General features: G+C 45.9%; 1 protein-coding gene and 1 long non-coding RNA gene across 5 annotated transcripts in view; one reads left to right on the top strand and one right to left on the bottom strand.

Moving 5' to 3' along the window:
- The window catches only part of Flvcr2 (FLVCR choline and putative heme transporter 2), a 50125-nt gene extending 41237 nt beyond the window's left edge, over positions 1–8888 (bottom strand). The window contains exon 1 of one of the 3 annotated variants that reach the window (XM_013067153.3): positions 7947–8888. In XM_013067153.3, coding sequence (XP_012922607.1) covers positions 7947–8582 — 636 coding nt within the window. In that variant the 5' untranslated portion in view covers positions 8583–8888. The remainder of the gene's footprint in view (positions 1–7946) is intronic. The other 2 variants (XM_013067150.3, XM_004837164.4) reach the window with 2 other exon arrangements.
- An 85-nt stretch (positions 8889–8973) lies between these two features.
- Positions 8974–11311, top strand: LOC110346107 (uncharacterized). 2 transcript variants are annotated; one of them, XR_002389947.2, is made up of 3 exons: positions 8974–9750; positions 10848–10941; positions 11075–11311. It is a non-coding gene; the product is annotated as an uncharacterized LOC110346107 (long non-coding RNA). The 2 variants fall into 2 exon arrangements; XR_015444945.1 differs by having other exon boundaries at positions 8974–10941.
- The last annotated feature ends 1271 nt before the right edge of the window (positions 11312–12582 follow it).

Genomic DNA, 12582 nt, shown 5'->3' with positions numbered 1-12582 from the left:
ATAATTAGCTAAATCTTAGAAATAGCCCAAATGCCCATCAACTGACAAATAAAGAAGATGTGGGTTTTTTATACAATGGAGTACTCTGCCATAAAGAAGGATAAGCTTGAAACATTTCCAGGTAAATGGATGCACCTTGAGACCATACTTTGAAGTGAAATAAATCACACATGTTTAAATACCACATTGTTTGTCTTGTGTGAGAAACTGAAAGGGTAAGTAAGGACCAAGATGGATAATAGATATTGGGAAATGGGAAGAAAATGTTCAAAGAGAAGGGGAACAAGGGAGGGGGAGGGAAGAGAAGGAAGGGAAAGAAAAAAAAGAGAATAGAAGGAAAAATGGAAACAAAGATTTTGTAAATAAGGAGGGGAAGAGGGGTTGAAGGGAGGAGAGAGGAATGGGGAAAAAGAACAATCAAGATATGTTATGTACAGGTACAAATTCCCTATGATGAATGTGATCATTATGTATATTAAAAGTGTACCAATAAAATTAATCTAAAAAAATAAAATTGTACTTTTAAGGAAAACTAGCTTCAGCACACGAAGTTATCCAATATTAAAATGCCCTTTCCCCTTCTTGGAAACTCATTCCAAAAAAACTCCTAAGAGTCTTAAAGATAAGATTTTCACCTATGAACTGAGCCTGCACTCTTTTCTTTTTTTGGGGGGGGGCTCAAACTGCATATTTTACTCTTTAACATTTATTTATTTATTTATTTTTTGGTGCAGGGGATCGAACTCGGGTCCTTGCGCTTGTGCAGCAGACAGCGAAACCACTGAGCTAAATCCCGGGCCCACTCTTTAATATTTTGAAAATTTACAAATGACTGTCAGAGAAGCTAAAGATAACAAAAGTCCTTTTAAAATAATGTACACTTTCTTGGCTCTTTCAAAAAGAAACATACTTGTGCTTGGCACCCCAGCTTTTAGAACTTCACCACTGACAGTACTGGGGCCAATATGTTCTCCCATAAAGAGGATCAGATGACTAATTTATTGTGCACTGGACAATAACATCACTTTCAAAGATGTCCTTATGTCCTAAAAACGACCTGTTTCCAGACAGCACATTCCACAGGATCATGGCTCCAAGCTACTAAAGTATTTCTTAAACTCAGAATGATTTTTAGCTTCTCTGAAAGGGTACTTGCACTTAAAATCTTCAAATACAGTTGGACTAGGAAACTATAACCATCCATGTAAATGCTGCTGTTTACTTACACATGTATCAGAGGCAGTAATTTCCAAAGCAGATTGAGAATACCAACCATCTCCATTTATAAGCAAAGTATTACTTTATCTCGGCTTACTTCATCTTCAGTGTCTGGGATTGTAGGTAACAGAGCAGATCGAGTTAAACCCCAGAATTTTTGAGGTGACATGTCTTTTTTGGTGAGCCTGCACTCTTCTTCCCACAGGCCTCCGTCCTCTAAAAACCAGCACTAGTAAGCTGCGAATGGTTGCACACACCTGTAATCCTAGCACTCTGGGAGGCTGAGGCAGGAGGAAAACAGGTTTGAGCCTAGTGTGGGCAACTTAGTGATTTATCAAGCCACTGTGTCAAAACAAAATAATAAAATAGAATAAAGGGTGGGGTGTAGTGTGAATATGCTGGGCTCCACTTCTAGTACAGGAGAGGGCCAGCACTAGTGAGTGGCAGCAACTCTAAACTCCAAATGCATGCAAATAGCTTGCATTCTAACATGGTCCGCCAAACAGGTGGCTTGGCTTGACAGACAGAAGGAATGCTTGTCCTAGATCACCCAGCAAGGTACTCCCAGCAAGACCACAGGCAAACTCCCAACTCAAGACCATAACGCACCCCTTGGGAGTTCACACTGAGTGTGCACTTCTTCCATTCTGCCCCCTATACTTCTCTCATTGATGAAGCCTGAAATTCTGTGACACAAAACCTACCCCAGGCAGGATGAGATGAGGTCCCCATCCGCTCTCTGGGGGAACCTCCTCAGGCTCTGTCCATCCAGTGATAGTTCCAATTGGAAGTGTGTGTGTGTGTGTGTGTTCTGTGTTATGGGTAAAAGTACACAGCATAAAAATTTAATACTGCAGCCAGTTGTGGTGGCAAATGCCTGTAATTCCAGCACTTGAGGGGCCAAGTCAAGAGGATTGCTGCAAGTTCGAGGCCAGAGTGGGCTACATAGTGAGTTCAAAGCCAGCCTGAACTATACATGAGGCTCAAAAAAACAACAAAAAATGTATTTTAACCATTTTTAACTACACAGTTCAGTAGCATTAAACACATTCACATTATTGTGCAATCATCACCTCCACCCTACTCCAGAACATTTTTCATCTTCTCAAACTGAAACTCTGTAACCAAATAATACTTCCCCAATTCCTATTTCCCAAGCCCTGACTACTGCATGTAGCTGCAGCATAATAAACACACTATTTAATCTTTGTCCCAGGACCCAAACCTTTGGAATTTCCAGAGTAATAGAAATGTCTTGAGTTGTTCCTTAAAAGCCCCTTTCCAAGATACCTGAGTTTATGCTGACAAAGTGACTTAGTTAAGGACACTAGGTAGTCTCAAACTGAGGCGATGGCCTTTACTATGGAAAGATCAAATGATGAGAACGTAGGAACTTCCTCCTGCCCTACACACTACCTCCAAGGAGCAAGAGGAGAGGTCCTGAAGATTAAGCTGGATAAAACTCTAGAGCAATGAGTTTTAGCCAGTTCCTAGCTGTTTGTTTAGTATTCTGTCAGGGATCGAGATTGTAGGTATTTACTCAGTGCTCCTGTAGGAGACCAAGAGCCTAGAGCTTCCTAATCTGTCATCTTGCTGCTACACTCTCCAGGGGCTGAGTCTTATTCCTCAAACAGCGTATCTTCAAGTCCCTCCCCTAGATCTGAAGGAAGTGAGTGGCCCAGGCTCCCCCTGCTTCATCCTGGACATTAGCCCTGACCAGAACAAGGCTCCAAGCAGGAGAGTCCCTTCTCGAGCATGCTCAAGCCCTGTCCTGTTTGTGTCAAACCAAGCACCAGTCAGCAGCCTCACCAGGGAACCAGGTGAAAATAAGCCCTACAGGGTTGGTCAAGGAACCCCATGTGAGGGCCCAGGCATCCATGTTTTTGTTCTCTGAGCTCAATGGGTGAGGGGAATCATCTGCCACTTTCACAGAGTGCTAAGCTAGTTTCCTTCCAGAATTGCAAGCCTCTGAGCTTGTCTCCACCTGCTCACAAAAGCTAACAACTCTGGGTCCTGCTTTGTGTATCACCTGGTGGGAGGCAAAGTGCTGCTACCTTTAGTCACTTGTGCTCTTGTGTTCACGGGACCACATCATGCCGATGTCATTTTTCCTAACCCCAACTCACTCATATGACCTGGCTGGGGCCCCAGGAACATTTGAGAAGATGGTTCTGGACCTACTCCATTTGGGGTCATTACCAGCCTTGGCTGGGTCTCCCAGCCCCTGCTGATTCACCTTCCAGTGCATAATGGGAGGCCAGAAAGCAGTCGAGGGAGCTGGGATTTTAGGTCTCATCACAACGACACTGCAAATAAAAGAATCTGCCTTTCCTCCCCAAACTTCACTAAGACCTTGAAAGGCTTTTGGCATTAGAAATGCCAGGGAGGATAACCCTGAACTTCAACATATTCAAGTCATTACAAGACTAGGCTGACCAGATCCGCTGGAGGTGTGTCAGAACCTCTCAGTATTCTGGGTGACACCCATGATCAGCGGTCCAGCAGGCTCAGCCTCCTCAAGGGTCCCTTTCCTGGAGGCCACCCTTATCTTCCAGAAACTGACTGTCTCTGCTGAATCACCATCCTTGCTCTACACCTTCCTGTCCACCTGGCTATGGAGCCGCCGCCCACTCAAGGCTAACCAGGAAATGTGGCAATCTGCAAATTCCCAAAGATGTAGCAATGCAAAGATTGCAAGCTAGCACACTAGTAATTTTTATCACACTAATAACATGTTGGAATAATATTTTGAACATGTTGGGTTAAATAAGATATATTACTAAAACAAATTTCCCTTGTTCTTTTTCTTTCTTTTCTTTTCTTTTTTCTTTTTTTTTTTTTCTTTTCTTTCTGGACCTGGAGATTGAACTCAGGACCTTCTATTTGCTAAGTAGGTGCCATATCACTAAACTAAATCCACCCCCCTCGTTCTTTTTTTAAACATTTATATTTTTAACGTGGTTACCAGAAAATTGAGTTATATACTGGCTTGCATATGTGGCTGGAACTGTATTTCTATTGGCTGGTGCTACTTTAGACAGCCAGCAGGGACTTCTCCAGGACTGGTTCTATACCCTTTCTGTATTTTCTTTACCTCCAAAAGCAAATTGGTTCTTTCCTACTTTATTTCTGGGTGGCATTGTGTTGTGAGCTGTGGAATGGTCCTTGGAGAGGTTCTTTCCTGCTCTGTGCTGTGGACTGAAGCTAACCCTAAAGATCTCTCCTACCTCCTCCAACTATATTGTCCTGCCTGGGCTACCAAGCTCTCCTGGTACAACACAAGGCTTCCTTGTAACCCTTGTGCAGTAACAATGTGTGCATGTCACTCAAAGCCCACACAGATCATTTTCCCTTGAAACAATGCTGCAAGTGTTGCTGAAAAATGTCAAGCTGTTACTACCTGGGAACAGCTGGGCAGAACTCACCTGGAGAAGGTTGAGCCTCAGTCACAGTTCTCAGGGGCTGCTCTGCCTTTTGGCTAAGATCAAGTGTAGCATTTGAGGCAGCCTGCCCTTCCTGGCCCCTGTAAATCCTGGTAACTGGCTTCTTCCCAGAGACTTGAGCCCTATCTTCTTCACTATGTGGAGTGAGGGAAAGACTGCTAGAAACTGTCATCACCAACAAGCTTGAGCCACAAGAGATGAGATTAGAGCCTGAGAAGCAGGGCGTGGGTGCACACACCTGTAGTCCCAGCACTCGGGAGGCTGAGACAAGAGGATTGCCATGAGTTCAAGGCCAGCCTGGGAAACATGGTGAGTTGAAGGCAAGCCTGAACTACATAGTGAGACCCTGTCTCAAAACAAAATAAAACAAAACAAAAAAAGATTAGAACCTAAGAATCTCTATTTATTTATTTTGGAGACAGGGTCTCATTACATAGTCCAGGCTGGCCTTGAACTCACTATGTAGCTCAGGCTGGCCTTGAAATCATGGTGAAGCTCTTGCCTCAGCCTCTCTGAGTGCTGGGATTACAGGTGTGTGCCACCACGCTCAGCCCTATTTATTTATTATTTATTTTTGAGGTGCTAGAGATCAAATCCAGAGCCTGGAACATATTAATCAAGCACTCTACCACTGTGTTCCACCCCTGGACACATCCTCCTTTTTCACGTATTTGCTTTACATTGGCTGGCTGATGTAGGCTTTGGAGGTAGCACTAGGTCCACATCTCTATTTTACCACTCGGTAACTACAGGACTCAGAAGAACATCATTCCATTTAACTGGATCTAAATTCCCTTACCTGTAATAATGGGGACAATTCCACATACCTCCTAGAGATGTTGACGGGATTAAATTAAATAATGGAATAAAATCACCTTGCATATTGTAGGTGTTTAATAGATACTACTTTCTTTCACCTTCATCCTTTCCTTTAGCAATCTGGCAAAGAAAATATTAAAACCATCACAGAAAATTGAAAATAAATCTTGTGTTCTTGTATTCTTGTATTAATCCAAACTTTGGTTCCTGGTATAATTTTATAATCTGGTAGAGAAATTCTGTGAGGTAGAGATTAACTTTATAGCTCTAACCTGGTGCCAGGCAAAAGGTACATGCTAGGTAAATGATAGTTACATGGATGAATGTTGGATTTAATACAAGCAAAGGCTGGGACACGTGAAGAATATATAAGAAGCATTAAGTCAGAATTACTGCTGTGAAAGAAATATAAAAGTTGTCAGAGGGCCGGGGATTTAGCTCAGTGGTTCTGCCGCCTGCCTCCTAAGCACAAGGACCCGTTCGATCCCCGGTACCAAAAAAAAAAAAAAAAAAAAAAAGTTGTCAGAATCAGAACTAGAGTCACTCATAGTGACCCTAACAACAACAACAGCAAATAGACCCAAGAGATTATGAAGGAAGATTCTTACACGTGATTGCCTGGTCGTATCTGTCACAAAGACTCTGCAAGACCACAACATTACAGAGGCCAACTCCGCATGATACAAAAAGTATTTCTACAAAGACATCTGCCCAGCAACTGCTCAATCTTGGACTGACACCATTTGTTATTAATCACTGTGGCCAAGCATTGTTTCAAAAATATCTGATATAAGTCAGGCATGCTGGCACATGCCTGTAATCTCAATGCTCTGGGAGGCTGAGGCAGGAAGATTTCAAGTTTGAGCCCAGCCTGGGCAACTTAGCAATTTAGGGAGAACTTGTCTTACAAGTAAAAAAAATTTTTAAAAGAGGTTGGAAATGTAGCTCAGTGTGAAGACCCTGGGTTCAATCCCCAGTCCCTTCAAATAACTTGGTGAAATCTTTTTCCCAAGCTGGGAAGCTCTAGGTGCTCTGTTAATATTTCTCCTCCTTTCAGCAGGGTTTACTCAGAAAAAGGATGAAACATAGAGAAACAAATATACTCACCTCTCCACAAGGAACCACAAGCAATTTGGCTTTTCATAATATTGAGCTTAGTATAGAGGATTGAGCCTAACAGATCAAACTAAGTCTCCATGATGCAAAGGCTATTTTTAAATTCAGAATTCTTAGCATTTCCTGACCTTGTTGGGGAGTAACTATTCCTATTATTTTATTTATTTACTGCAGAACTGGGGATCAAACTCAGGACCTTGTGCTTGCCAGGTAAATTTTAAAGACATATTTAGCATTAAGTTCCTTCACAAATATGGGAGAAGGCATGTGAAAACCTACTATTTTGTGCTTTATGAATAACAAAAAAAAGAAGTGTTGAATTTTCCACCTCGGTGGTGCCAGGCCACCTGAGAGGGCTTCCAGTTAGCCACCCAGTTAGCTATCCTGCCCTTGCCAAAGAGTAAGACAGAGGCTGTAGTGACTTTGTATGAGTCCTATCCTAGTAATATAATTGAACTCTCAGGAAGGTTGAAAGCTTCCACCCTAACCTCCCAATTTTTGCCCTCCAGTGGAAATAATGTGCATTTGTGCCAAGCTCACCAGCAGGCCTGTAATGGGGATGTTAAAATCCACAGTGACATCATCGTTTTTTTATCTTCAGTTTTTGTTTTTGTTTCGGTACCCGTAATCAAACTCAGGACCTTGCATTTGCCAGGCAGGTATGGCGCCACTGAGCTAAATCCCTGTCCCTTTCTTCAGTTTTCTGACGCAGTGTCTCGCTATGCAGTTCAGGTTGGCCTTTAACTCACTATGTAGCTCAGGCTGGTCTTGAACTTGCTGTGATCCTCCTGCCTCAGCCTCCCAAGTGCTGGGATTAAGCCAAACATGGTGGCACATGCCTATAATCCCCCACCTCCCAACCAAAACCAAACAAATCAAGTGCTGGGATACAGCATTCTAGGAGAGATGGTTGATCCAGCTAAAAACGTGTGCCAAATTCTAATGACAGCAGAATAGTCTGATGCCCAGGGGCTGCTGCCAGAGAAAGAGCAGCACTCCAGAAATCACAGGTACAAGCTGGTGGACTGATACAATACAGGAGTTGACACCATCAAAGCAGAGCATGCTTTAGTAGCATGCATTCTGGGAGGAGGAGAAACTAGATGAACAAAAAAGTCCCCTGCTTCCGGTCCCCAATTTTATCTTGTACTGTCACTGACAGTCACAATCACCCAACGATGCTATTAGTCCCAGCACCCACAAAACTTGTGTAGTGATAAAGGCTGTTGGTCAGATCAGCACGGCTCCCACACCCGGGTCCAGCTGGGTACAATCTAACACACTCAGTTCCACCCTGCAGAATATGATGCCCTCGCCTTTCAACATCCATCCACGAGCTCCTCTACTCACCTGATTACCAAAGACAGCCACGGAGCAGGCTGTTGAAACTTCATCTGCCCCGAACCAGACCGAAGCAATGTGGGAGGGCATGCCCAGGATGAAGACCTGGGCCATGGAGCAGATGACCTGGCCCAGCACGGTGACCGGGAAGAGGTGGGGCTTCAGGCTGCCCAGCTTCACCCAGGCCCCCAGGCAGTTGAGAGCGGAGCCGGTGAGAGCGATGGTTCGCAGACCGTACTTCTCCAGCAGCCAGGCAACGGGCAGGAGCAGAGGGATGTAGGTCACCATGTAGCACATGGACAGCCAGTCGATGGCGAAGGAACTGACCCCGTAGAAGCTCATGAAGATGTTATTAATGGAGCCATACTGGATCCACTGGAAGGCGTTGCACATGGAGTAGCAGCTAAACACCAGGAGCACTGCCCAACGCCACCTGCTCACTTTGATCACGCTGAGGTCCTCCGGCCCCGAGCTACTGGGTTGGACCAAAGTACTGGGGTGGGCCAAGGTACTGGGATGGGCCGAGCTGCTAGGGTAGACGGAGACGCTAGGGTGGATGGAGATGCTGGGGTCCCCCTGGACCAAGTCGCAGGGCTGCACCGGGGTGTCATCGCACTCCTCCTGGCTGGGACCTTCATTCACCATGACCACCGCCGCTCCTGGGCAGTCTGAAGGGCCTTGGGCTGGTCCTCTAGAGGGATGGGGCACTCACCAAGCAGCGCAACCCAGCCCCAGAGGATCCGGAGACCCAAAGATGAGTAAAAGCAGCCACTGGCGCCCCGGCGCCCACCCTCAAACGCCTGCTCTCACTTTTCCGGAGGACCTCTGTCCTCACCGGCTGCAGCCGCTGTCCCCAGGCCGGCCGCAGATGCCTCAGCCGGCTCTGGGCTGTTCCTGCCTTGGGTAGGCGCTCTCCGTCCTGCACAGACTTCGCTCTCTTTCGCCACCACTTCGTAGCCCCGTCCACTCCGGGGCCGCCTCGGGCCTCGCCCCTCGGGGGCACGTGACCGCCCCGCCCCGCCCGGCCTCCCCGCCCCGCGTCCTCCCACCCGGTGTCCCCCGCCTTCTCGAGCGCTGCTGGCCCGGCAGCGCAGTTGTTTCGCCACAGTTTGCGGGGTGCATTCCTCCCCCACGCCCTGGGCGCCATGGAAACCGCCCTGTAAACTCGGGCAGCGGCACTGACCTTTAAATTCATTTGCTACCGGCCGAAGAGCGATCCCCTTGCGCCCTTCCAAGTTGCGGGTCCTCAGCGCGGTCCGCTGCCCCGACAGCGCGCAGAGATCCGGCGACCCTAAGGGCTCTGGAGAATCCGAAACGGATTCCCGACTCTGGGCCGGGCTCCCAACTTTGCTGAGCTTTCAGTGTGAAGGGGAGTTTGTGGGGTTCCCGTCTGGTTGCAAGCCTGAGTTAAAGGAAGATGTAGAAAACTCGCGCTTCTGGAGGCTGTGCCTGTGGACGTGGGTTTATCTTGGAGAACTCATTTGTGAACTTGAGTAGTGCTGTTATTTCTTGATGGGTTCATTTGGCTTCCAAGGTGGGACCCGAGGGTGGCGAGGCCTGAGAGCGGCCGGAGGCTGTCGCGCGGGTCTGGCACTGGGCCTTCCCGGGAAGTGGTCTCTTCACCAACGTAGGGCCGGGCCGCCACCTGCCGCTCTCAGCAGGTTCCAGAGGGTGAACTTCAGCTGGTTCCAGCCACAAAGCCAGGCCTGCAGGGCTGGGGTGGGGTCTGCAATTATCCCTCAGTCCTGCGGAGGAACGGTGATGTAGAGCCCAGGTTTTCCTTGGGTCCAAACTCCAGCTCAGCGACTTCTGGGTGTGTAACTGTGGATCAAGATACTCGGCCTCTGCCCCTGAGTGCCTCCAGCTATAAAGCAGGGATGATAAAATGGTAGTGCCCACTTCACAGGCATGAAGCTTGGATGGGTTAACCAGAAAGCACAGAAAATTCCTGGCAGACAGTAGGCATTCGGAGTGCTGGCTGTCCTAACTGGAAGCTGGCGTTGGTGGCACTGCGCTGCACGTGTTGAATGCATCACCTCATTGAAGCATCACAGGAATTCTGTGATGTAGTTACTATTGCTTGCCGGGGTGAGGGGTACTGGGGCTTGAACCCAGGGCCTTGTGGATTCTGAGCACAAGGTCGGACCACTGAGCTGAACTCCCATGACCTCACTATACAGATAACCTAAGTGAGGCTTTTAGAAGTGAGGTGACTTCTTACTTAGGTTCCAGCTGACCTGAAGAGCTATAATTCTTGTTCCAGTTATACTACTTCAAGCTCTAGTCCAGGCATTTGGTGGGCAGCAGCCTAGCCATCCTCTGGGAGCTTGTTAGAGGGGAAGAATCCCAGGCCCACCCCAGACCTCCTGAATGAGAAGCTGCATTCAAACAAGATAGCAAGTGATAATTTTGTTTGCATATTACAGTGGGTTCCACTGCCCAAGTGAGTAAGTTAAAACTTTGGGGCAATGGTTCTAACTTGGGTTGCACATTAGACTCATGGTAGTGGTGGTGGTGTTGGTGGAGTCTTAACCTTCCAGATGCCCAGGCCATACCTTAAAACAGAATCTCTGAGGTGGACAGGAGCAGTGCGCATTACAGCCTCTTCCTCAGCCAAGTTTGGTCACCCCTGGTGGGGTTAGAGCCACCGGTTCCCAGGAGGAGGGACTGGAATCACTAGTTGTAATGGATTCCTAGAACTCTGCTCGGAGGCAGCCATTTTTTGGTAGAAATAATAGGATCTTTGACTATAATGGAGTATTTGAAGGAAGAATTCATGCTCATCTAAGAATTTTTGCACTCATTAACCTTTCACATTTTCATAATTCCTCCAGTGTTCTTGTCCTTCTCCAGGGAATGCGAACCTCTATTCTCTTGAAGGCCTTCCTAGAACTCTGTTTCTTTCCCTAGATTACTGTGGCCTTCTCCCCAAAGTCTTCAGAATACATACTTAACTTCACTGGGACTGGTCAACATTGTTTTCTTGTGCCATCTTTCATTTTCTGTAAGTAAGATTGCTCTTGGTCTTCCATATTATTCTTTCAAAATGTGAAATAAGCTTTTGGTTTTCTCTGCTGAGTGACTTCACAATATGAAGTGTTTGGGTTCCTAATACTCTTGCCTGTTTCCTTATACAGGTACCGAAGTGAGAAGGTGACAATCAGTTATGCAGAGTATATTGCTTCTCGACAACATTGTTTCCAGAATGGCACTCTTCATGCCCTGCCCCTCTACAATCATTACTCCAGAGACAAGGCTGCATGACCAGTCCCACCCCCCTGTAGCCACCAATGGCTATGACATCATTGGAGCAGATCTCTCCTCTTCCTGGCCCAGTTACTTCTATTACTGCACCATTTTATGATGCTAGCTTCCATTGCCAAGGCTGCCTCCCACTGACTGAGGGAGTGTGGGGTTACACTGAATGAAGCAGAACTTGAGGGGCCCAAGCCTTATCTCAGCCTTTCCTCAGTATGAGGTTCCACTGGACGGGGCTTCTCCATGACTAGTGAGAATCGCTGTGTGGGTGCTGAAGACCCTGGTCTGGTGATTTGGCACGTGTGGTGGCCACACACTGGAATTAGAGTTGATGATCCATGGAGGTTTGAAAACTGAGGCTCAGAAAGAGGGGCGTGTTCCTCAGAGTCTCAGCTAGTTAGCATCAGAATGAGCTATAGAGTGAAGGGCTTCCCTTCCACATGGCCTTTCCCATGCACTCTTCTGGAGCAGCACTTAGTTTGACAACAAATCCCAAGGGTCTAGTCGGGGATTCAAGCAGTATCTGGGGCTGCTTTTGTAGTGATGCAAATCAGATCCATTGTGAGCTCTGCCTTGGGTCTCCTCAAGTTTGAAGTTCGGTTCTGCCATTACTAGCTTTGGAATGTTGGGCAAGGTACTTAATCTCCCTACATCAAATGAAGATTGGACATGCCAACTCACAGGGGTGCTGTGAGAATTACACAAGATAATGTGTATGTATTGTTTTCAAAAAAAATAATTATGTAATCTGTTGAGAAGTTTCTGTTCTACTTCTAGTCTCCTGATAGCTTTTACCATGAACAGCTGTAGAATTTGGTCCAATATTTTTCTCCAACTAGTGACAGGATCATATGGCTTTTTCCTTTCCTCTGTTAAAATGATGACTTTTGGGGGTGGATCTTCCAATGCTGAACCAACACTGCCATCCCTATAACAAAACTACTTTCTACATTCTGCCAGATCTGACTTCCAATAGTTTGTTTTGTTAAACAAATTTCTATCTATGTTCATACTTTTTTCTTCTATTATCTTTACCCAATTTTAGGATTAGCACAATGTTAAGTTCCTAAAATGAGGGGAGAAGTGTTCCTTCTTTTTTCTGCTTTAATTGTTTGATATAATTTATCAGTTAAAATGTTTATGAGCCTGCTGTTGTCATATAGGTAGGTTTTCAAGCTAGGAATATACTTTCTTTAATAGGTGCTATTCAAATTTTATATTTCCTCCAGAGTTAGTTTCATTAATTTGTCTTCCAAGGTACTTCATAGAAGTTTTCAAATTTATTTCAAAACAGATTTTTGTAATATGCTTTCTATATCCTTTTAAATTCTGTAAAATCTGTGGTAATGTCTCCTAGATCTTGATATTGTAATTAAAAAAATGTGTA

This window comes from Heterocephalus glaber, unplaced genomic scaffold, assembly GCF_053883595.1.
Source record: "Heterocephalus glaber isolate CG9 unplaced genomic scaffold, H.glaber_assembly_v1.0 deba00001608, whole genome shotgun sequence".
Taxonomy (NCBI): Eukaryota; Metazoa; Chordata; class Mammalia; order Rodentia; family Bathyergidae; genus Heterocephalus; species Heterocephalus glaber.
Note: the sequence above shows the minus strand (reverse complement) of the source record. Positions and strands in the feature narration are given on the sequence as shown.